Source organism: Propithecus coquereli, unplaced genomic scaffold (genome assembly GCF_000956105.1).
Source record: "Propithecus coquereli isolate 6110/MARCELLA unplaced genomic scaffold, Pcoq_1.0 Scaffold126, whole genome shotgun sequence".
In the NCBI taxonomy this organism is placed as follows: Eukaryota; Metazoa; Chordata; class Mammalia; order Primates; family Indriidae; genus Propithecus; species Propithecus coquereli.
This window is the reverse complement of record NW_012136747.1, coordinates 5603196-5627641: the sequence shown is the minus strand read 5'-3', so window position 1 is coordinate 5627641 and position 24446 is coordinate 5603196. Positions and strand designations below refer to the sequence as shown.

The following is a 24446-nucleotide window of genomic DNA, read 5'->3' as shown; positions in this document are numbered from 1 at the left end:
AAGTCACACCACCAGCATGTCACCCCTCAACAGCACAGGCCTAGGTCACACCTTGGGTACTTCTCCTTCCTTTTAATCACAGTCCCCAATAAATTGCCAAAGTCCTGCGAAGGAGTAAGCGGCAAGCACGTGTTGTCAATCCCTGTCGCCTTTTGTCTGGATGATCCGTTTGAACAAGATCAACCAACAGCAGAGTGTCGGTGCTGGTGAGCGGGAACAGCCTTTGAACCCTCCAGTTTCAGCATCTTCCAATATTGGAATCCTGGATGCTTGAAACCTTGCAGCCAAGAAGTGAAGCATCTTACACGCTAGAATCCAGCCTGTCGCGCCCAGAATCCCAGGGTTGGGGGGAGGGCGGGGCCCCACCTGCTCTTAGACGTGGGATCTCTCTTGAGATGGTCTCCAGGTGAGCACGGGTCTCCCTGGCTCGGCAATGGCTACTTTGAGATCCCTCCTCTCCCCCAGACCTCTGCCCCCAACAGTGGAGCCACAGGAGGGCCTCCTTCTCCTCCGCGCCTCCCCTCCTGTCCCCCAGACCACCCCCTGTGAGCATTACCCCCTGCCCCTGCCCCTGCACCCTTCTCTCCCTCTGCAGGGTGCTCTCCCCCGTCTTACATACCCCTTCCTGGACGCTGTCAGGACGACCCATGGTCTCCCAGCTGCTGGACTCAGTCCTCACGCTACTGCCCAAACCCCAGCCGCAGCTAACCCTGGGGACGGCTCCTCGCCCTGCCTGGTCCCACCGTCTCCTGCCCACCTGCCTGGAGGGACTCACTTCCTCGTCGGAAACTGAGTTACCAGAGGGACCAAGGGCAGGAGCAGGGACCAGGGTGGGCGCGCTGCAGGGGTGCGGGGACCCAGGGCATCCCTGATTGCCGCCTTCCCCGCAGAAGCAGCTGGGGTGGCACGAATGGCGTCCGGCTCTGGCTGTGTGGCAGGGAGCCGGGCTAGGGGCACTCGTGTGGGTTTAGGGGCAAGGCACTCAGGCACCCGTGAGGCCCAGGCTCCCACTTGTCGTTTAAGGATCCAGGTGCCAGACATGGGGTTACAGCACCCAAGAAAACGAGACCATTTGCTCTGACCAGGATCCACATCCAGAGTGTCCGAGACCTCTGGGGCAGGAGGAGGCGAGGCTGGGGCTGGGACCAGGGCCCGGACGGGGACAAGATGATGCGTAATGGGCCCAATACCAGCCAGCGCTGCCACTCTGAAATCTGAGTCTTGGGCTCCCAAGGGGGCAGCTGTGGGGAACCGAGAGAGAATGGGGGTTCTGGGGGGTGGGTACCTCCTGTTCTGGATCGTCCACTGGCCCTGGGTACACGGTAAGTCATATTTCTGCCTCCGCAGCGCATAGGCGTCAAACCAGAGGGCCAAGCCGTAGTCCAGAGAGGGCACCTGGGAGGGAGGAGCGGGTCGTTTGGTGGCCTGTGGGGTGTGGCCAGCTCGGGGGCCCCACCTCCCCAGACAACGCAGGGAGAGGGAGGCCAACTGACACAGAACCCCTGCTGGGGCTGAAGTCTGTCAGTCGCTCAACAAACAGGCATCGCCTGACCAATAGAGGAAGACCTTGGCCACACCCTCTACCCGCCCTGGCAGGATTTGGACCCAGGGCTCAGCCTGTGGAGGCTTCAGTAGAGGCAGAACACCGCTCCCTTCCCATGCCGGGGCCCCGGAGGCCCGTGGGGCGCTTTGGGCCGAGGGCAGGTGGGCAGGCAGGCTGGGGGCTCACCGTGAAGTGCCAGGAGCAGTGGGTGCTGGGCGAGTAGTAGCTGGGGAAGTACGGGGTGCTGAGGACGCCCTGTGGCTCCAGCCGGCCCTCCAGCGTCAGGTTCACCTCGCAGCCTGGGCCCCGAGAGCAGCCATTACCCGGGGTCCCTCGGCCCCACCCAGGCTGCACCTCCCATCAGACAGCATAACCCCACCTCCCTGCCACCACTACCAGTAAAGCCCAGTGGTTGAGTGTGGCTGTGTGAACTTGAGCCTCAGTTTCCTCATCTGTAAAATGGGCACAATAATAGTACATACCCCACAGGGTAACTGAGTGGATTAAATAGATATAAAAAGCTCAAATAGCCTGGCATGTAGTAAGTGCTCAATAAATGTTCATTATTGATATTATAGCACTCAATAGTTTACAAAATGCGCTCCCAACTGCACAAGCCTCATTTCTGGTGGATGAGGGCAGAGAGTTACTCCCTTTTTCAAAGATGAGTTTTGGAGAAGAGGAGTGGCTTAATGGGGTCACACGGGGGGGAGGTCGAGAGCCCAAAGGGTAAGGAGCAGGAGCGTCCTCCGCTGCGCCCGGCCATCTCTCTACGTGGCCGAGGGCCCTAAAGCCCCTCATTCCCTCCCCCTAGGGCCTGTGTCAGGGACTCCCCAGAGAACCCAGCCATCTCTGGCACCTCCTTAGCACAGCAGCAGGGCCGGCTGGGGGGCTGGGTCACGACTGGAGATGTTGGGGCGACCCGGGAGAGAGAGGGGACACGGAGCAGGAGAGAGCAGAGTGGGAGGTGTTGGGGAGAAGCTACATGTCGTCCTCCCTGCCTGCCCAGAGACAGGCAACCCGAAGGGCGGGGTGGGCTTCCTGGGAAAGGGGGAGGGGAGGGAGACCGAGAAGCAGGAGGAGGGCTGGGAAGGGCAACAATAGGGGCAGCCTGGGGGGTCCCTGCCAGGCCAGTGGCCTTGGCCTTGCAGGGCTGTGTCGTTGCCCCTCCCCTCGCGCCACAGCCTCAGCCCTGGCAGTGAGAGGACTGACTGTCTGGGGCTGGATGGAGGTCTCAGTTCTGCTGCAGACAGACATTGGCAGGTCAGCCAGCCCTGGGTGCAGAGGGAAGGTGCAGGGAGGGAGACAGGTCCAGGGGGAGGGAGGGCAGAGGCGGGAGGACAGACGTAGCATAGGAAGGAGAAACCCGGAAGATGACAGGGGAGAGGAAGGGCAGTGAGAGCTGAGGGGAGATGAGAGAGGAGGAGTCCGGGGAAGGGCAGGGGGAGAAGGAGAAGGTGGAAATGAATAAGAACAGCGGAAGGAAGAGGGCCAGGGTGCTGGGTGGAGAGCAGAGGAGCTTCCAGAACCTTCCCCATGCTCCATCCTACCCCCAGCTAGGGCAGAGAAGGTGAAGGGCATGCCCCGGGGAGGGCCCTGGGTTTCTGCACTGCCCCCCGCTGCCCCAGGGACCCGACCCCTCACCCTGGAAGGCCACGGGCTGCACGGAGAGCGCGAAGGGGTCGTAGTAGCTGTGCAGGCCCTTCTTCCAGACCACCGCCATGTCGGCGCCCGACGCCAGGACCTCCACCACGGGCTCCTGGCGGCTGCAGCCGTAGACCCTGCAGAACAGAGAAGGGTGGCGAGGGCGGGCCTGGGTCTGGGCGGGAGTGGCAGGGAGGGACAGAGGAGGTAGGCGGCAGTCTGTGCCCCTGGGTTCTGGGTCTGGGTCTGCTCCCAGCCCGCTGTATGTCCCGGCAGGTGTCTGCCCCTCTCTGGCCCCAGGGAACTGACCAGAAGCCCTCTGAGGGCCAGTCGGCTCCTCAGGTGAAAGAGGCCGGGAGGTTGCCCAGACATCTGGAGCTTACGACTCAATTACAGCGTCTGCCTGCGGTCCACAGCACCCCCATCTACACCCCCTCAGAGTCGCCTGTGTCCCCGCGTGCTCCTGGTGAGGGGACCAGACTGGCACCTGCAGGGACCACCCCTCTGGCTGCCCACACCCCGACTCCTGGCCCCGTTCGTTCGAGGCTGGGACAGGGAGAAAGCAGGTGTGCTGTCTGGTGACCCCCGGGGTGCCCCAGGAATCTACCCACATGGTTAAAGTCGGGCGAGGGTCCCACCTGCTCCGTCTTCCCATCCCCGCCGACCCCCACCCCCAATGCCCAGCATGTCTCTGCGGTGCAAGTTTGAGGACCCCCAGTCTTGTCTGACCAGTCATTTTAGACCTCTTCCGAGGGTCCCTGACTAGTGAGCTGCCAGGTGCCACAGTGAGCAGGGGCAGAGCCTGGCGGCCAGGTCCCCTCCCCAATGGCACACTCTCGGGGCTCTGAGAGAAGCCCAGGGGAAGCCCCTGAGTGTCCCCTTCCTCCCCAGACGTGGATGTCAGAGGTGTCTGGCTTCTCTGCACTTCCCAGAGCCCTCCAGGAACTCAGCCCACGCACAGCGCAGATTGAGGTCACCGCACAGCAGGGCAGCAGGAGGGTGCAGATGAGCACAGCGGCCCTGGGGGAGGGGGAGGGAGCCCTTGATCTGAGCACTCAGGTCCCACCCCCGTCTGCCTGGAAGCTGAGCATGGCCCCAGTGAGACAGACGAGGCACCGGCCTGGCGCCTGGCACAAGGTAAGTGCTCATTAAACAATCTCCGAGAGCTGCCGCCCCACATGTCCCCCCACCGACCTCCTACACAGCCTTGGAGGCCAACACGCTCCCCCCACCCTGTGGGGGGTGACCAGGTTCCTGGAGGCCAAGGCCATTTCCAGTCCCTCCTCCCTACCCCCTGCCGCCTGCCCTCAGATTCTGGTCACTTCTGCACTCCACACCAGGCTCCTGCCCTAAAGCCCTAATCCTCTGCTCAAGAACTTTCAGTAGCTCACCACTTACCAAACATCAAAGTCCAAATTGCTCCTGGCACTCAATGCCCTCTGCGGCCCAGTCCCGAGTAGACTACGTACAGTGACAGAATGATGGCTAGCATTTACTGGGCACTCACTGTGTGTGAAGAGCGTGGCACAGAGAGTCTGAATGGAATCCTCCAATAACTCTCCAAGGTAAGCATGATTGTACACCCATTTTACAGGTAAGAAAAGTGAGGCTTAGAGAGGCAACGTAACTTGACTTAGGGCACACAGATAGGAAGCAGCAGAGGAGGTTGGAAGTCCAGGCTGCTGCCAAACTCTGAAAGATTCCAATAAACCATGTTGCCTCCCAGAGCTGACCTTAGGGTCATCTAGAACAACTGCTTTGTTACAGATGGGAAAACTGAGGCTCGGAGACGGGAGGGGGACTGCCCACAGTACACGGCCATTGCCAGCCTCCTCTCCCCATGCCCCCAGGCTAGCCGTCCTGTCTCCCAGCTACCCAGGCCGAGGGTCACACAGCCCCGTCTCAGAATTCTGGGTGTGATCTTTGACCCCCCACATCACCCACCCCCTTTCCAATCCTCCCCCCGCCCACCTTGCCAGGGACTCACGAGGTGATGAGCCTCGTCTCCAGGGGCCCGGCTGCGTCGTACATGGCCAGTCGGTCCCGGCACTCGGCCAGCGTCCACTCGAGCCGGAGTTTCAGCATGAGATCCTTGGGGCCCTGCAGGTGCCACAGGCAGCTGGAGGCCAGTTGGTCGGGACCCTTCAGCCGGAGGACCTGGCCCGGGCCCACGTAGCTGTAGCGGTAACAGCCTGGAGCGGGGAGAGGGGCAGAGCCCCTGACTCCTGTGAGCCGGAAGGAGAGGTCCTCCCGGGCTGGGGTAGGGCGGGAGAGGAGCCCGAGGGGGACAGCCAGACGTGCTCTGCCCGTCTCCCTCCTTCCCTGCTGCTTCCCCTCCCAGCCTCCTTGTTCAGGCATTCATTCACTGCTTCAGTCATTCATTCACTGAACAACACCCGTGCCGGGCGAGTGCCCTGATAAGGGTCCAGTTGCTGTCGGGAGTGCTGAGAACAGCGGGGACAGACCCAGAGACAGGCAACGAGGGTGCAACCCCGGTGTGTGGCTCAGGGGCATCCTGGGGTCACAGAGTGAGCAAGACGCTGGGCGAGCACAGGACACGTGTGGCAAGAGGACAAGCTGGAGGCAGGAGGGCAGAGCCCAGACCACACGGGGGACGGGCGCTGCTTTCTCGTGCGACCACAGGGAGCCATGGGAGGTTAAGCAGGGCTGGGACGTGGTCTGGCTGGGATCACAGACTCTCTGGCTCCGGGAGCAACACTGGGGAGCTGGGGACCAGCGAGGCGACCGTGCAACAAACAAGGAGAGAAGGAATGAGGCTCTCGCTTCCGGTGGAGAGAAGGAAGTGCACCCAGGAGGGGTCTGGGAGGCAGGCCCGGGGGAGGATGAGCCTTGAGCTGATGATGATACAACCCTGAGGAGGAAACAGACCTTACCAAGCACTTGCCACATGCCCGGACTGAGCCACGTGCGTCACACTCAGCACCTCCCAAATGCTCATGACGGCTCCATGAGAACCTTTCTGTCATGGTGCCCATTTTAGCCACCTGGGCTGGACAGATCTGGGTTCGCCTCGCCACCACCTCATCTCTCCTGGGCCTTGGAATGGGGGCAGTAACACCACCCCTGCATAAGGCTTGGGGGTGACGCGTGTTCGCATAGCGGAGGGCCCTGCGCGGTGGGGGCTCATCGGGTGGTGACTGTAGGGAGGGAGCAGGTGGGGCTGGGGAGAGAGTCCTGTGACCTGTCACCCTGCAGCTGGCCCGTCTCATGGCTGCTTCACCTGATGCCACCTTCCCTGTCACCCCCACCCCACCCGACACACCGGAGAGCCTCCTCCCGCATCTACTCCCCCAGCTTCGACGCGCTGCTAGAACTTGCGAAGCAGAACCACCCACGTCATCTGTTCCTTCACTCATAGCAGCCGTTGAGCAGCGACTGCGCGTTTGATCTGGGCACCAGGGTCCCTGTCCTCTCCCACGGAGCCACAGAATCTCATTCAAACCTCCCCGCATGCCTGTTGAGCAGGGAGGTTGGGTGTTTTGCGGGGAAGAAGTAGGGATTTAGGATTGAACCCGGATGTGGGAGGCAGCCTGGTGACTCCAAATGATAAGACCTGAGTTTTCAGTGTATTTCCTCTGCTTTAAAATGTCTTCCTTGGAAGGTCACAGACAAGCAAAGGCCCCTCTGTCAGCTCGGTCAACCTGCAGCAGGAACAGCCAACTGCTGGGCCCCAGTGGGGGGCAAGGGGGAGGAAACTGGAGAGGAGGGGACAGATAGGGGCAGCACCTTCACCACCCCATGCCACCACTCCTCGGCTGTGTGACTCTGGGCCAGTGGCTTAGCCACTCTGAGTTCTGTAAAGCAGATGCAATAATAATCCCTGTCCCACCTCCTTCTCAGGGTGTTCTGAGGGCCAAGAAGACAACGGAGGTGAGCGTGCTTCGCTCTGGTGCTGTGGCCTGTGGCCCAGCTCACCCCTGGCCCCTGGCCGTCCTGACTGCAGCGGGGAGCTGACCTCCCCAGGGAGAGACCCCCTGACGTCCACCTGGGGCAGGGTCAGGGCCTCTGATATCTGCCTCCACCAGCGGCTGGGGCAAGGGGCCTGGCTGCTCCCCAGCTGTTCGTGTTCTTTAAGTTTGCTCCAAGCTGATGCTTTGCTCTTGCTACTTTAATAATTCTTTTCCTTGAGGCTAATTCAGTGGAGAAGTATGTTTTGATCTCTGTTGTTAATCGGAAACACGTTTGGGGAACCTGGTGCCTCTGGTCACTGGGCTAGAGTAAGGAGCTTGCCTGGTCCGTTCTCCTCTCCTGGCCTCTACGCAAGCTGCTCCAACCTGACAAATTCCTACCTATCCCCCATGCCTGAGTCTGACACTGCCTCCAGGAAGTCTTCCCGGCTGCCCCAGTCAGGAGCAACTCCTTCCTCCTGGGCTCCCAATGTCCTGTGTTGTGTCCCTAAAGGAATGCTCCTTCCTTTGCTTCGGATCGCAGCCTCCAGCATCCATCTGTGGCCCCAGGACAGAACGATTCCCTCTCTCCACTGCCTCTGGGGCCTCTTTTCTCACAAAGGCACGTGGAGTTATAAGAATCTGTTTATGTGTCTGTCTCCCTCATGGGGCTTGGAGCTTCACGGGACTCAGTCACTCTGATGTCCTCAGCGCAGGCGCGGGCCTGCCATGGAGGAAGTGGTGCTCAAAACATCTGCTTAAAGGATCTGAATTGTCACCTCCACCCCTGAGACTCTGCTCCTGGAGGGCAGGGCTCCGGACTCGCGCTGAACCACACACGGATAATGACAGAGCAACTGCCAGAAACACAGGGACACGGGGACACGGGGTGCAAACACACGGCGCAGGCGAGGGCAACATGCATACCCTTGCAGGGCGCACTCACACGTGGGCAAGGGTGCACACACGAGCGCAGCACCGGTACCGATTCCTCGGGAGGTCCAGCCAGGTGGCAGTGGCTCGCTGCCCTGACTGGGTGCCCGCCCCTCCTCTCCGCTTCCCGCCCCCTCGTCCCCCACTGGGGCCCAGCAGATGGCCGGCCCTGGGGGCAGCCTGCAGGCTGACCGAGCTGACAGAGGGGCTTCTGCTGCTTTGTGACCTTCCAGAGAAGATGTTTGAAAGCAGAGAAAAGAGAAAGGGTTTTCACTTGCAAAAGCTGTGTTCTTGAGAGGTTAAGGCATGCGCAGAGCCGGGCTGGGCGGAGGGCAGAGCTCAGAGGCGTTGCTTGCTTGCATTCACCATCAAGCCAGTGTTTCTCCAGGTTCTCACCCAAACCCCAGCCCCATCTCCTGGGGCTACCAATTAAAATGCAGGTTCCCAAGGCGAGTGGGGTTTCTGCATTGTAACTTACTTTGCGGGGTTCCTGGGAGCCTCAGAGCTTGAGAACCACTGCTATAAACCAAGAGTAGGGGAAAGGCAGGCAGTTATAAAAGCCATCCCCCCCAAAACTTATTCAAAACTTGAAAATAAAGCAAGACTGCTGTACTGACAGCCATTTCAACCCCACGCTGGAGCAGGGGTTCTCAATGTGGTGCCCCACGGGGTCCCTGAGACCCTTTCAGGGGCATCTCAAGGTCAAAGCTATTGTCACCGTGATACTAAGCGATGTCGGTGTTTGCCTTTTGTGCACAGTGGCGTTCCCAAGGCCCTGTGGCCTGTGGCATGAGAACAGACCGAGCAGAAGCAGATGTGAGCGTCCAGCTGTCTGCCAGGCACCAGACATCCACAAAAATGTACAACGGTGCCAGTCTTCAACAGAAATTTTGATTTTTGGAAAATAGTTATTTTTTATAAAAATATTATGTTAATATGGAAAGGTTTATTATTGTTTTAAAAATAGATAAAAATGAATTAATAAATTTTAATTCAATTCATTAATACTTTATTTAATTATCTATTGGTTTTTAAATTTTGCCGTTTTAATTTCTATGGTAAATATTGACACCTATAATTCACATAAAACCTCTTTGGGAGTCCTCAAAAATTTCTAAAAGTATCAAGGAGTCCTGAAATCAAAAAATGGCATCGCCCTAGATCAGGGGTCAGCAAACTTCTTCTGTAAATGGCCAGATAGCTGATAGTTTAGGCTTTGAGAGTTAAGAGGCAAAACGGAGGCTATTATTAAGTGTATAGATACTTCTATAACAAGAGAAAAAACAAATTTCCATAGGATTTTTTTCAATCATTTAAAAATGCAAAAATCATTCTTAGCTCGTGGGCCGCACAAAATCAGGAAGCAGCGGGCCAGGCGTGGTGTGGAGGCTGCAACCCTAACTTTCTGTTGACCTTGACTATCAAGTCCCAGACTCCGTGGAGTTAGGTGTTAACTTTTAGAAGACTAATAAGCTGTAAATGATTTTGGTTCACTAGAAAAGATAACAACCAAGGTTAGAGTTTTATTGCCTGGTAGGACATTAGCCAGCTGCGAATCTAACTTGGTAATCTTAGTCCAACAATTCGTTCTGTCCACTACTGATGGATATATAAATGGATATGTAAATAGATAGATAATAAATAGATGATATTAATAGACGGATAAATGATAGATCAGTTTCTTGTGTTCTCTTCCATCCTACTCGTTCCTTCATTAATGAGTTAAATTTTTGACACATGCTCACTCTATCTTTGTATGAGAATCATGATTTTAACTTTTTGAAAATTGACTTTGACCTCATCACTTCCACCCACCAAGGAAATAAGCACCGGACCATCAGGATGGGAAGAGAGAAAGATTGGAAAGAGTATAACTGGCACTTAAACTCTGCCTCCCTCCCTGAGAAGGGGTTGAGGTGCTCACTCCCACCAAGTATCTGGGCAGAAACTCTACATAGTGTAGGAGGAATCTGAGAATTCAGGGGCTTGTGCTTAGGGCCATAAGGTACAGCAGCCCAGGTGGTGCACTGCACAACTCCAGGGGTTGCCAGTCTAACTAGCTATAAAGTGAACGCTGCCTCCTGGCATTGTGCAGCATGAGAACTCTGCTGGTGCTTTACTTCCCAGGGGTCAGCAGAAGACTGTGGGGCCTCTTGGAGAAAAGCAAGGGATGCTAGCAACATGGCACCAGGTGGGGAGGGAGGGCAGATTAGCCTGGCTAAGAAGGGAAGGAAAAGGTGGAGGGAGTATTCTTGAATGCCACAGAATTGTTATCTCCAAAAGACCAAGTTTTAAATCCAAAGTGACTGGCACACCTTCAGTTGGCAAGATCGTTTTCTGCCATCAGTGGAAACAGTGGCTTGTGGGCAAGTTGAGTTCAGCGATAGACAATCAGAGTCACGTCTAGGTGTGACTAAACCTGCAACTGGCCTCACACCCGAGCCAGGCGATAGATGCACACCCGTCTGCAAGACACACACGCACACGCATGCACATCACCGGCTCCCCTCCCCCCACACGTCCTACGTCTTGCTCAGGACTGGTCGCCCAGCCTGCCACGGCACCCTCTGTGTGACTCTAGGCCAGGGCTCCCTGCACCCGCTCTGGGAGCCATGTGGCCCCCTGACACTCGGCCAAGCCAAGAAAAACACCAACTCAAAAGAAAAGCAGGCAGGAAAATAAAAGTCGCGTACCCAGCGTGGAATTCAGTGCGACTATGTCTTTCACGCTGGCTTCTGTTGAAAGGAAATGAACAAAGACAAAATGAATAGACAAAATAAAATGCAAAGAAAATAAAAATAGAGGAGACTATTGCAGCCAGCCTCGTCTGAGAGTCACCCTAGATGCCCCCACCCCACTTTCAGTCCTGGCTCTGGGTCACTTGGGGGCCCACCCCGAGCGCACCCCAGCCCTGGCCGGTGGCCTTCTCAGCCTTGCCACCAGCTTGTCTCCCCTGGCCTCGCCAGCCCGACCCCACATTCCCCCTCCCGATACTGACCCAGGATCACCAAGCCCTCGGGGTCCACGTCGTACTTGGCCCTGTAGGGGGCGGGGGCCGAGCCATTGGCCGTGGACAGCAGCTCCTCCACCAGCAGCGCCCGCACCACCTCGGGGCCCAGCATCGGCTGGCGGTGCTCGGGGATTTGGAGAATGAACCAGAAGAAGCAGGTGAGGGGTCCCTCCCTAAGGCAGGCAGAAGCAAGAGGGCCGGGGAAGGAGCCTGAAGTCTGGCCTCTGCCCGGGCCCAGCTCGGGCGGGGAGAAAACCGGCCGTGGCTCACGCCCACAGAGCGCTCCCTGCATCCCAGGCTGCGTTCTCCCTCCTCCCGAGGAAGCCTCCTGGCAACCTGTGAGGGAGGTGCTGTCACCGTCCCCACCTTACAGGTGAGGAAACTGAGGCACGGGGCGTTGAGTTGTGTGCCCCAGTCCAGGCCGTGAGTGGCGGGCCCACTCGCTCTTAACCCTCCCCACCCACGTGGCCTCACGCGTGCCCGGCCCTTGATCAGCATGTCACAGCCGCTGTCTAGTGCAACCCCCACACCACTGCGCCCAGGCTACAGAGGAGGAAACCAAGCTCAGTGAAGGGAGGTCACATGCAGGGTGCCGAGTTCCCTGTCCGTGCCTTAATTTCCCCGTTTTAAACATTGCATCAGAAGCCCACAGGGTCGCCGCCCTTTCTTTGAGTGTGAGGCTCTAGCAGGGGCTGGCAGGGGCCGGGGACGACTCACCCGAAGGAGTAGACCGAGCTGGAGTTGTAGTAGGTTCCCAGGCGGGTGCTGGCGATGAGCTCCTTGAGCTGTGAGGAGGGAAGACAAGAGCCCTGGGGACCCTGTGCGGGGCAGACGGGCGCGACCTTCCTACCCTGGCTCCTCCCGGCAGCCCGCTTGGCACAGGAGCCTGCGGGGCACAGAGGCTTCCGTGGTCACACAATGGCCAGTGGCCCGGCCAGGCACAAATCTCACACCCCGCCCCCCTTTTTCTCCTTCCCCCACCCAGCTCTGGCCCCCACCAGAAGCCCGGCGACCTCTCTGCCCCTCGTTGAGGTCACTCCCCAACTCTGAAAGGCCCCACTGGGCTCCTGGGTCCCCTCCACACCTCCTCCCAGGGGCCTGGGATACAGCCGGCCACTCTGCTGGGGGCTCAGCTGGTGGAGTGTTTGCACAGGTCCGACTACGGCACCAGTGCAGGGTATGACCGGCGTGGAAATGACGGCCACGTTATCTCCATCGCATTCCAACCCCGTAACGACCCTACGGCCGGGTCCTGTCATCACCCCAACTTTACAGAGGAGGAAGCAGAGGGTCTCAGGCAGGGTCCCCCAGCAGCAGACCCCGTGTCAAGGACGTGAGGCAAGTGGTTTATTCGGAGGTGATTCTGGAAAACACTGATTGTGAAGGGGAGAGACAGGAAGGGTGGCCACCAACACGGGCTGTTAAGGCACAGGCTTGAGCTATGGGCATCTGAGGCTCGGCCCGACAGGGCACCCCTGGGAGACGGTGTGGGACATCCTCAGAACTGGCCCCTCCGCCCACTCCAGCTCTCATGGCTGAGGGGCGCTCCTGGGAATAGCTCCCTGCACGTCCGGCCTGCCCTGGGCAGTGCTCCTGCAGCCGAGAGTGGAAGGGCTGGCAGCGGACCAGCCTGCGCGGGGAGCGCTGCCCTGTAGGGGGGGACAGGCGGGGCTCCTAAGGTCCTAAGGTCACACACACTTCTCCCCTAGTAAGAGGCACCACCAAGCACCCGCTGGCTTTCCCACCACCCCAAACCATGTCCCTTCCCCGGTGCCTAGAACAGGCCGTGCTCCCCATGAGTGCTCCAGATGGGCCAGCCAACTGGCTTGGCCTAATCAGACCCCTCCCCTCTCCCTTCGCGACCCCCATTCCCTTCCCCTCATCCCTGAAATCCTTTCCTACCATCTTCTGGGCTTTGGCGGTTTCGCTGCGGAAGGCGCTGGAGTCCCGGCGGGCAAGATCCTGGGAGAAGTGGCGATTGAGCACTCGGAGGCTGCCTGAGTACACCTGGCTGACCGTCACCTCCGCCTTGTACCCTGCCCAGGAGGGAAGCAGCAGGGTTAACCGAGGGGGCAGGTGAGAAAGGCTCCTGCTTCTCCCCTGCCTTCTCCTGCCACCCGCAGCTCAGCCACCGTGTCTCAGGCTCCAAGGCACCATCAGCATTGTCATCGTCATCTTCGTCACCAGTATTTGCACCGTGGTTATCCAAAGTTTCTTTGATGACAAACTGGCTGCAAGGTGCCAGAGAAGAGAGAGGCCACAGATAGATGGTGGCCACAGGCTCCCAGTGAGAGGCTGACACAGTGACCAGCACAGGACATCGATGACATGAAGGCCAGGAAACCCACATGGACCCAGAAGGCCAAGGTCGTGGGTCAGCGACTCCGCGCACCGTCCTTCCATTCACCAGGTTGTTCAAGGATTCCACAGGTATGTGCTAAGCACCTACTATGTGGGGTACACTGGTTAACCAAGACAGTCGTGTCTCCCCTTGTGGAGCTGACGTTACTCCAGTAGCCACCATCCATCTGCGAGGACTGCCACCAAGGAGAAGCACAGGTGCTATTAAAGGGACATGACCAAGAAACCCAGCCGGGCTGGAATGACCCTTCAGCTGAGATGTAAGGCCTGGGAGACCACAAATTGGGACTGGGGTAAGCCCCCAGCCGGAGCAATCAGAGACAGGGAAGGGCAACAGCAGCTGGGGCAGCAGCAGGGCAGGTTTTGGTCTTTATCCGATGAACAAGCGAAACCATGAAAGGTTTATAATCAGGGATGATGTCGTCAGATTTCTGTTTCCCCGAGTCCATTCTGGCTGATGTGAACAGAGCGGAGTCATAGCCCTGGGTTATACCCCTATTCATTCATTTAGTCTTTTGCTCAACACATATTAATATTTATTGAGAACCTACTGTGGGTAGGAACTGGTCTAAAGCACTTGGGAATCTATCAGTGTGACAATGAACAGAACAACAAAGGGAAAAACCCTCCCCTTGATAAGTTACAGTCTAGCAAGGAAGACAGACAGTAAACAGCTCACACGGTCTGAGACACGTTAGAGGTGGCGAGTGCTGAGGAAACCAGGGGCTGGGGGTGGGGTGCAATGTAGTGGCCAGGGAGGAAGGTGATGTGTATCCCGGAGAGTGTTCCAGGCAAAGGGACCGGCAGGTGCAAAGGCCCTGAGGCAGGAGTTTGCTGCTGTGGTTGAAGAGCAGCAGAGTGAGCTAAGGGAGAGCAGGAGGAGGTGAGAAGGGGAAGGGCGTGGCTGTGCAGGGCTTGCCAGCCCAGGAGGACTTGGCCTTCTACCTCCAGTAAGATGGGAGCCTCGGGAGGTTTTAGCAGAAAAGTTAGATGATTCGATTTGCTGTATGGAATGGTCCCTCTGATACTACGTGGAGAAAGGCTCTAAGGAGGAGAGGGCAGTGGCAGGGAGGGCATCGAGGAGGGGCCTGCAGTCATGCAGGTGGCAGTCGCGCAGGTGAGGCAGGGGTGACAGAGCCTGTCCCGGGCTGCGGCGGTGAGGGGGTGAGAAGTGGTTGGTGTCAGGACAGATTCTGGAAATTTTGGGCTGGGGTGGAAAAGAAAGGCAGAAACAGCTAGAAGGAAGAAATGGCCACCAACCAGGATGTGGGCGAAACGACAGAGTGCCAGTCTGCATACATGGGGTCTGCGAGGCCCTTTAGACATGTGGCAGGCGGGGCAGGGACAGCCATCGAGTCAGGCTCAAGGGAGAGGCCCAGGGTGGAAATGCAAATCTGGGAGTCGTGGGGTGTGGAGGGCATTTAAAGCTAAGGGAACCGATGAGGTCCTGAAAGTCATGGGCGGAGAGAGGAGGAGGGCCCGCCCCCTCCGCCAGCAAGGGACTGAGAGACGATACAACATGTGGAGGGGAGAGACCGGGTGGTCTGAAGCCAAGGGAGAAAACGGTTTCAAGGAGGGGGGGTGAGCCCCGGGGCAAGTACAACGAAGCCTGAGAACTGGGCACTGGGCTTAGCAACCTGGCTATTGGCGACCTTGACAATGGCTGTTGGAGTTGAGGGGAGGGGGAGGCAGGTCGGAAAGGGCACAGAGAGACTGGGTGTGGATTGGAGGCAGCAGCGCACACAGACAGCCCCTTGGAGGAGTTTGCTGTAAAGGGAGCAGAGAAATGGAGGCGGCACCCAAAGGGACACTGACAGGTGACACTGCTGGAGGAGAGAGGGGTCCTTGCCGGTGCCAGGCCCTTGCAAAGGCAGAGGGTGTGGGAGTCGGGGCCCTGGAGGGCGGGGCGGCCAGCCTCTACAGGGCTTCTCTCTGAGCAGTTCTGTTCTCTCAGTCTGGGAGGAGGCAAGGGCAGGGGTGCTGGGGCTTGAGAAGAAAGCATTAAGTTCCTGCCTGGGAGAGCAGGAGCAGGAAAGGACCCAGGACATACCACCAGGGTCCCTCTCCTTGGGTCAGACTGCCACTGCTCACCTGGAGCTTGTCCTGCTCCAGTGCAATCAGCCCTGCGCCCGCCTCCTTCCGGACTGGGCAGGGCGTGTCTCTGAGCCACCTCCTCGCCCAGCGCCCAGGACCAGGAGCACAGCTGGGCCCAGGCGGGAGGAGTCGTTCAAACAGCTCCCAAAGTGTCTCCTCTACCCTCGATCCCTGGGGGTATGTTTGTGGGGGACGAGGGAATTGGCTTCCCCCAGCTGAGGCTTGGGAACACTCACCCCCTGGCTCCTGAGCCCCACAGAGCACCCCTACTGCAGGGGGTGATTTACCCCAGGAGCGTAATCAGGAGGAATTTGACTTCTCTGCAAAGAGAGACAACTGGCAGGTGAGCTGCTTGCTGGCCCTCCAACCCAGTGCCCCATGGTTTCCCCTGAAGACTAATTATCCCGATACCCAAGGGGGCTCCGCAGCCCAGCTCTATTTGGGGCGCTGGCTTCCTGCCGGTGGTGAAATGCACATGGTGTCTATGCCCTGCCTGCCTTGCTCAGCTTTGAGTAGAATCACTATGGGTCATTGCAAGCGGGGCCGTGTCAGACTTAGGGTTCCCAAAAGTCACCCCCAGAGGCTGGCTCCAGAGGCCCCCCCACCCCGACCCCCTTAGAAGCAAAGGCACTAGGTGGATTTATCTCCATTGCTCCAAGGTTGGTCTCTGGGTTCCGTTCAACAGGCCTGAAATTCCACCGGGAGGTTTAGCCGTGAGATGACTGTCTAACTTTTGCGGAACGTTTGACGGGGAATCTCTGGTCACTTGGGCGAGTGGGGCTGTCCTTGCTGTGGCTTCCCAGCTGCTCAGCTTCCACCATCGCAGCACGTGCGTGCGTTAGTATAATTGTCACGTCCGACTCCGCAGCTAAGTCATGGGGACAGGGCTGTCCCCAGACCCTGACACACCGAAGTGCTCAGCACGGAATGAATGAGTGCGTCTTCTACCGTGCGCAGGCAGCCTTTGCACGGGCACAGTCTACCTTGTTTCTCTGTTACTTCCCACTGCCAAGAGCTGAAGGAATGACATAGAGTCTCCATCGGTTTCAGAGAAAGACAGTGGATGCCCAAGAGCCTTTTATCCGGCCAGTGAATGATGGAAGGCTGGAGGAGCGGGCCGGAGCGTGGGCCCGTTGCTCCTGGGGGCCAGGGCACTGATTGAGGGCTGTGATATCAGGGAGGGAGGGAGGGCCAGGATCAGGGACACAGGAGAGGCCCCCAAGGCCAGCTTCTCTCTAGCTTCCTCCTCTGTCCCCCATTTGTGCTGGGCCCTGGAGCCCCACAGGTGATGGAGCTGTGGTCCCCGCCCCAGAGGAGCACCAGGCTGGACTCAAGTGAGCAGAGGCACTAATTGGCACCAGGCCCCACGGGTGCCTCCGGGCCTCCTGCAGCAGAGCCGGCTGGCTCCGAGCATCAGGGAAAGCCAGGAGGGCTGCAGGAAGGGAGGGCCATGTTCACATTCCTCAGGCTTGTTGGTTCATGAGAACTGGCGCCGCAGACCCTCCTTCCCCAGCTGGTGGGGAGCTGTGGGCAGCTGTGGGCACTTGGCCCACGCAGGGAGCAGACCTGAGCCACAGGACCTGGAACAGAGGTCCGCCAACATTCTCGCCTCGAGGGACATGGAGGGGGACACCGGGAGAGGAAGTGTCCTGTCACGTAGCAAGTCGCTGAGCACTGCTGGGCCTAGATCCAGGTCTGTTCTGCTGTGCCCGCCACGGCCTCCCCAAGTCCACCCAGGCGCCTCCCCCAGATGAGCCCACGCCATTACCTAGGAAGTACCAGAGCAGCACCCCCGCTGACACCAGCAGGACCAGGGCCAGCCACAGGGGTGCCCGGCGGAGGTAGTTCCGAGCTCTTCTCTTGGTGTCCTCAGAGGCCTTGAACGTGCCCTCCGGCTCTGCTTCCTCACCATCACCTCCATCGCCCTGCCCACCAGCCACCTGGGGGGCCTCGGCCATGGGCATCCTGGCAGGGAAACAGACCAGAGTTGGAAACAGCCTGGCACTTGCAAGGGAGTCTTTGCTGACCGCTGACGGTGCGCAGAAACAAGGCAGCGCCCCTGCCTTTTGGAGTGGCAGGGTAATGACCCTAGGTGGCAGTGACAGCGGGCGCTGAGCCAGCTCACAGAGGAGGAAACAAGTCTTAGCGTGGCTTGCACAGAGCTGGACCCAAGAACCTCACCTTTCCACCCCACTGTCCTCCCTATGGTCAGAGGACAGACAGGTTTCAGTGCCTGAACCCCACAAATAGAGCAGGAGAACATGGGTACGAACTCATGTAGCACTTCTGGCCCTGCTGACCAGTGTAGCCAAGGCGCTTAGCACTCAGCACTTAGTGCTTAGCACTGCGCTGGGCCGGGGCCCTGCCCTCCTTCGTGGAGTACCATCTCGCATCTCCCTACCCTCTCAAAGTCTCCCAGGGCCGAGGAAGGGGACAAATTCTAATATTCATTTAGTGCCCTCATAAAACGTTTCACCTTTAACCCTCAGATCACCTGGGGATGTGGGACCACTGTCCTGTGTGTTTTCTTTCTCAGGCCCACTCTACAAGGGCACTTTACACTTGTTATCTCGTTTAAAGCTCAAAACACTTCTCTAGGTGCTGGACCCACTAGACGGATGAGGAAACTGAGACCCAGTGTGTTCTAGCGACAACTCAGCTGAGTTTTTTCCTGGCCTCGTTGTCCCAATGCCTTTGGACTACCTGGCATTCACTACCAGCCACATTTTATGGGTGGAAAAAACCGAAGCTCAGAGAGGCTAAGCCACTTGCCCAAGGTCACACTGCAGGTAGGGCGGGGTTGAGTCCAGGTGTCTGACTCCCTGTTCTTTCCACTATTTTGAGGTGCCTCTTGCAAATGAGCTGTGAATTAACAAACTGTGATTAAACAACAACTGAATATCACCCTTCTCGTGCCCAGATCTGAGGCTGTATCTTTAGACCCATCCAAACAAACACCTGAATGTATTTGGTGTCTCAGGCAGGTTTCCCCACAGCACAGAGAAGGCTGCACCCGCCCACCAGCACAGCGGGGATCCACGACCCCTGGGAGGTTCATCTCCTCTTACAACACCCATAAATGCCATGTGGCATTTCCTTTGGGCGCATCTTGGGTTTTTACGCAGTGAGTTTCCTGAAAACGTAGCTCCTCAGTGATGCTCAAAGTCCTGCCAGATGCATGTGAGGGCCCTGGGCCCTCCTCCTCCTCCCTGCATGGCTGTCCCCCGACCCTCTAGCTGTAGGATAGTCCTACATGTGGGACGGGCGCTGCTGGCTTTCATGGGGCCAGGGAATGGTAAAGGTCCCGCAGTGGGTGGGACAGCCTCACCCACTTCCCCAAACGTCCACAGCATCCCTTGTGAGAAACAGACGAGGAACAGGCCATGCAGAGGTGCGAGTCCCCAGTGCAGGGCTGCCTCTTTGTGCTGACTGGCCGCCTGTGTCCGAGGTGGCTGTCCCCCACAACCCGGGCAGAGTGGCTGGATGGGGGAGAGCCCAAGTGGTGGCGGTTCCCCTCTGTCTCTCAGCCCCGGGCTCTTCTCTCCACCCAGAGGCCACACCCCTGTTTAACTCTTGAGTCTGGGTCACCAAGGAGCGATTTGGGGATGACTCATAGAGCCATGGGGACTCAGGGGCACAGAGGCCACAGCAGTTGACATTGATTTCGACTGTTTCCAGTGCTTCGTATGCACTCTCTCAGGTACGCCTTGCACAGACCCATGGCGGGGCTCTCTGATATTCCTGATTCTGATCTAGGACCACGGGAGCACCTTTCAGAGCGGCCATTAGAGCCCAGACCGAAGCCCTAGCAGGAGCTACTGTAACTGAGTGTCCCCGAGTGAGTGGGGGACTGGGTGGGAGCCCCTTCCTCACGTATAAACACACTCCCAGACTCGCACGCAGACGTACACAGACGGAGACACACCGAGGGGTACACACACACCTATTCATGACACACAAACTCACAATGCACGCCCCGCTTCCCGCACGGGCACACACACACGCTGACTCGGGGCCCATGAGCCCAGGGGTGCGGGCTGAGGTCAGTACGCGGGTGCGGTGTGGGGCTCTGGGCCTGTCTCCCACAACAGGAGGCCTGGGGGGGACCTGGGTGTGAAGGGGGCAGCACATCCAGTCCTGCGGGGAGGGGGTGGGGTGCACAGCTGGCTAAATCAGGCCTCTCCCCTCCCCCTGTCCCTGCTGGCCCAAATCCCAGGCCACCCAGCACCCGGTACCGCCCCTGTCCACACACCTGGCCTGGCTCCGCCCCCTCCTTCCCACCCCAGCTCCGTGGACCCCTCACCTTCTGCTCACTGGTCAGTCTCTGGCCGATGAGGCCCTGCAGACCTGGCCTCAGAGCAGGACAGGTGGCTCAGGCCTCAGGGGCCAGGCCCAGCTCTCAGAGTGGACACAGTCACCAGATCATCCATAGGTCCTGGTCCCCGGTCCTGGAGGCCCCGCTTACCTTTGGGAGTGGCAGGTAGGTGCCGGGCCTGCACGTAGGCCCCAGGAGCCTCTGTTTGTCCAGGCCAAGGTCTCCCAACCCCCACCTGGCCAGCCTGGGCTGGATCAATGGCCTGGAGCCATGGCCAGGGTGTCTGTCCCTTGTCCCCTGTGGCCTGTGGCCCCAGGCTCCATGGCCCTCCTGCTGGGTCCGGGACGGCACTGTGACTGAGCACAGGTAAACAGGCAGGAGGCAGGAGACAGCCAGTGCCCGCCCCGTGCGTGGCACCCCGGAGGCTGGTGGGCAGGTGCGGGAGACCTGAGCTCTCCCCCGGGGCCCGTTGCCTGGTGACATTCCTGCCTGGTTACAGCCCCTGGTCCCTGAGAGCATGAGGTGGGGGCAGCCCAGGACTGGGGGCTGTGAAGAGGCCTGTGCAGGTGAGGGCAGGGGCTCACAGCATCTGCTTACCCGGACAGAGGAGACCAGAGGAGCCGCGGGCCCAAGAGAGAAAAGAGGCCGGGCCCACGCACTCTGGGGACAGGAGAGGAGAAAGTGGAGGTGGGGGTGGGGTTTGATGCCATTTTCTGTTTAGCTGGGAATTCCTTGGATTCCTGCCCTATCCTATAGCGCTGTGCTGTCCATGGCAGCAGCCCCTGGCCATCTGTGGCTCTTGAGCACTCTGGATGTGGCCAGTCTGAACTGAGCCAGGCTGCACAGGTGAGATGAACACCAGGTTTCCAAGTCCAAGTGCAAACAAGGGATGGAAACTATTTTGACAATTTTTATATTGATTGCATGTCAAAACGATAACGTTTTGGCTGTCTTGGGTTAAATAAAACTTACTATTAAAATTAATTTCACCTGCTTCTTTTTGCGTTATTTAATGTGTCTGCTAGGAAACAGGCTGCAAGTGTGGCTCACACTATTGTTCTACGGAACAGGGCTGCCGTGGCGGTGGCTTTGACCCGAGCGTGCGCCACAGCACGTCACGGGACCTGGTTTCTCTGGGCTGTGTCCGTGCTGACAGGGTTGTCTCAGTAAGGGGCTGACTTCCAGCGAGTGTGCGTCCTGAAGCCGGAATGCGGTGAGCACGCCCGGGACCCTGTGTGCGTGTGAGTCCCAGAGTGTGTGTGTGCGCGAGTGTGTGAGTGTGTGGAATACGTGTATGCGGGAGTGTGGAGTGAAGTGGAGGTGCCCGTGTGGTGTGTGTGAGTGTGGGGTGGGGCGTGCGAGTGTGTGGACTGTGTGTGTGTATGCAGTGCGGGGCCGAGGGTGCGCAGTGTCAGATGTGTGTGTGTGTGAGGCGTATATGGTGTGGGGTGTGTGTGGCGTGAGACGTGTGCATGTGTGTGAGTGTGTGTGTACATGCTCCCAGCGTGGAGGGCATGCGTGTGTGGGCGTGAGGTGCCCGCGGGTGGGATGGGCTGGGGTGTGGGCCCTGCACGCCCGCTCTGTGGCGCCCGCTCTGTGGCGCCAGCTGGGTTTTCATCCCGGCCCGGCCCCTTTTCAGCCACAGGAACCTGGGCGGGTTCTCTGACTTCTGAGCTGTGTTTCCTCATCTGCCAAATGCAGAAAATTAGCCCCTCCTTGGCGAGCAAGAAAAGGTGCGTGCGAAGGCTCAGTGTGCGCAAGGCGGCCTGCAGGGTGTCCTCCTGGTCACACGGTGACACGCCGTGTAAACCGAGGCCAGGTCAGCGTGCTCATTGAAGACCACAAAGACAGGCTGCGTGTGTGTGGTGCCTACCGGCCCTCACGTGTGTCTCATGCACGCACTCGCCCCGTGCTGGCGTGTGCTCTGTGAGGCCTGCGTGTGGACACACGTGTGTCCTGAAGTGTGAAGGCCCGTGCCCGCCGCGTCTGGGCAAGAGCTTGGCACACCAGCATCTCCAGAAGGGTGGGGGCTGGGCGGGGCAGGAGGGCACACTGTGGGCTGGTTAGGATTCTGGGAGGGGAACACCTTCCTCCCCTTCTCCTCTTCTTCAGCCCTGCCCATGGGCCTGACCCTGACCTGTGACCTTGCCCCTCTGTCCCTCAGCCCAGCCCCCAGCAATTCCCCTTCCTCCTCCAAGCTCCCCTCTTCCCAGGCCCTGGCCCCCACCTTGCAAACTTTCCAAGGGACAGGTGCTTGGGATGGGAGTGGGGGCAATGTGTGGGGGTGGGGCAAAGACACCCCGAGCCCTGCCCTGTATCCCACCCTGTCCTTTGGAAGGTCAGGAGGCCCCAGCCGGTGCAGGCTGGTAGCTGGACAGTCTGAAAAGTGGATCTTGCACAATCAGCGTCCTCTGTACCTGGTGGCTACCCGGCCATCGATCAGCCACGGCCTGGGGGAGGGGCTGGCACTGGGCAGGGCAGCGGCAAAATGCCGAGGGAGGCATCTGAAAGTGTGTGCGGGGGTCCCAGGGAGCCGTGGTGGGGGGCAGTCCCCCCTGAGCCAGGGCTTCCCTCTGCCAACAAGGGTAAGTGTGCGAGCTGCATAGTCTCGTCCCTGCAGCAGAAGGACATGTTCCCAAACAGGCTTTGCTGCTTCCTGGGAATCTGCGTGGCCCACCAACATTGGGCCTCAGCCTCCTCGGTCCCCAGGGACAGAGAAGCCACCTGGAGCCCTGGCTGAGGTGAGGCTTGGAGGCCGGGGGCACAGCAGGCTGACCCAGCAGGACAGGGGAGAGACGGGCCCAGGTGTGCCTGCCACAGTGGGTGACAAAGACCCAGCTGGGGGCCGAGAGTCAGAGCACCTGGCTGAAACCCCCGTCCCCCCACCTGTTGGTGACCCGGCAAGACGTCACTAGGCTGCCATCTCATGGCCTGTGGGACGAGGGTGACAAAGCTGAGCTGTTGGTGGGAGAAAGATGTGGGGGGGGGCCTCACCAGACAGGACTGGCGTCTTTATAGAAAAGGGGAATTTGGGGACAGAAACACATGTGTCCAGGGAGAATGCCACGTGGACATGAAGGCAGACAGCGGGCGATACTAGCCAAGGAACCCACAGATTGCTGCAAAGCCCCAGACACTGAGAGAAAGACACGGGACAGGTCCTTCCACGCACCCACAGAAGGAGCCAACCCTGCCGACACCTTCATCTCGGACTTCCAGCCTCCAGAACTGTGAGACGATAAATTGCAGCTGTTTAAGCCACCCAGTTGGTGACACCTTGTTACGGCAGCCCTGGCCAGCAGACACAAGGTTCATTGAACCGGCGCCGGGTTAACGTTCTACAAAGCCTGTCTGTGTGTTCAACTTCCTCCCAGGGCCTGCACACAGCAGGTGCTCACTCATTGTCCACTGAAGAGGCTGAAGACTCAGATATCTGCATTATTTAAATCAGAGGCCTTGAGGCAACGTGGAACAGGCACAGTGAGGCTGGGGGCAACCTTCTCTGTGCTCAAGGACAGCCCTGGCAGCAGAAAGAACTCCAACAACCCAGCCTGCAGGCACAGCACCCCCCACCAAGTCACAGCGCTTATTCTCTGAAATTGCCCAGTTTAGTGGTTCACGCGTTCCCCTCCCTGCTCTCCCCACCTCTTTAGACTGTGAGTCCCATGAATTCAGTGGCCTTGTCTGTCTTGCCCCTTGCTGGATCCCAGCCTAGAACAGTGCCTGGCACACGGGAGGGATAAATATTTGTTGAGTGAGCAAATGACAGTTACTACCAACTCCTTTGATGGTAACACAAGAAGGATTTTTAGAGCGGGGCCCTTTGCAAACACAGTCGACCACATAGATGCCTCAAGTCCAAGCTTCAGGGTAGGAGTATGTGTCTCCACTTAGCAGAAGAGGAGACTGAGGTTCTGAGAGGAGATATTGACCTGCTCCAGGTCCTACGGCCCATTGCAGGCAGAACAGGGCCTCCAGCCTGTTCTCTTTGATGGGGACTATTGCCGTTTCCAAATGATCACAAACTGGGTGACTTAAAACAAGAATTTGTTCTTTCACAGCTCTGGGGGCCAAACATCTGAAATCAGAGTGTTGGCAGGTCCACTCTCTCCCTGAAGGTTCTGGGAGAGGATCCTTCCCTGCCTCTCCCTGGTATCTGGTGATCCTGGCAGTCCCTGGCGTCCGTTGGCTTGGAGACGCACCACTCCGGTCTCCGCCTCCGTGGTCACCTGGCCTTCCTCCTGCTCCTGCCTCATTTCCACACACAAATGTTTACTGCAACTTTATTCATAATTGTCAAAAGTTGGAAACAACGCTAATGTCCATCAACTGGTGAATGGATAAAGAAATTGTGGTGCATGCATAAATAACTATCCAACAATAAAAAGCAATGAATCACTAATACATAAAACTGCACGGATGAATCTCCAAAGAATTACACTAAGTGAAAGGAGGCAGACTCAAAAAGCTACATATGATTCCATTTATATGACATTTGAGAAATGGCAAAACCACAGGAACAGGAATCAGATCAGTGATGGCCAGTGACTGGGGATGGGGAGAGGGGACTGACTGCAAAGGCACTCAAGGGAACGTTCTATGGTGAGGGACGATTCTATATCCTGATTGTGTAGTGGT

At 58.3% G+C, this 24446-nt stretch overlaps 1 protein-coding gene across 3 annotated transcripts in view; it reads right to left on the bottom strand.

Annotated features, from left to right (window-relative positions):
- TMPRSS6 (transmembrane protease, serine 6) overlaps positions 1–24446 on the bottom strand; it is a 41535-nt gene that overhangs the window by 14580 nt on the left and 2509 nt on the right. The window contains exons 1-10 of one of the 3 annotated variants that reach the window (XM_012638044.1): positions 19797–20145; positions 17262–17458; positions 12941–13074; positions 11756–11823; positions 11027–11211; positions 10722–10763; positions 5175–5379; positions 3188–3324; positions 1730–1842; positions 1286–1395 (exon numbers count right to left, since the gene is read on the bottom strand). In XM_012638044.1, coding sequence (XP_012493498.1) covers positions 1286–1395; positions 1730–1842; positions 3188–3324; positions 5175–5379; positions 10722–10763; positions 11027–11211; positions 11756–11823; positions 12941–13074; positions 17262–17457 — 1190 coding nt within the window. In that variant the 5' untranslated portion in view covers position 17458; positions 19797–20145. Of the gene's footprint in view, positions 1–1285; positions 1396–1729; positions 1843–3187; positions 3325–5174; positions 5380–10721; positions 10764–11026; positions 11212–11755; positions 11824–12940; positions 13075–17261; positions 17459–19796; positions 20146–24446 lie in introns of those variants that run through there. The other 2 variants (XM_012638045.1, XM_012638046.1) reach the window with 2 other exon arrangements.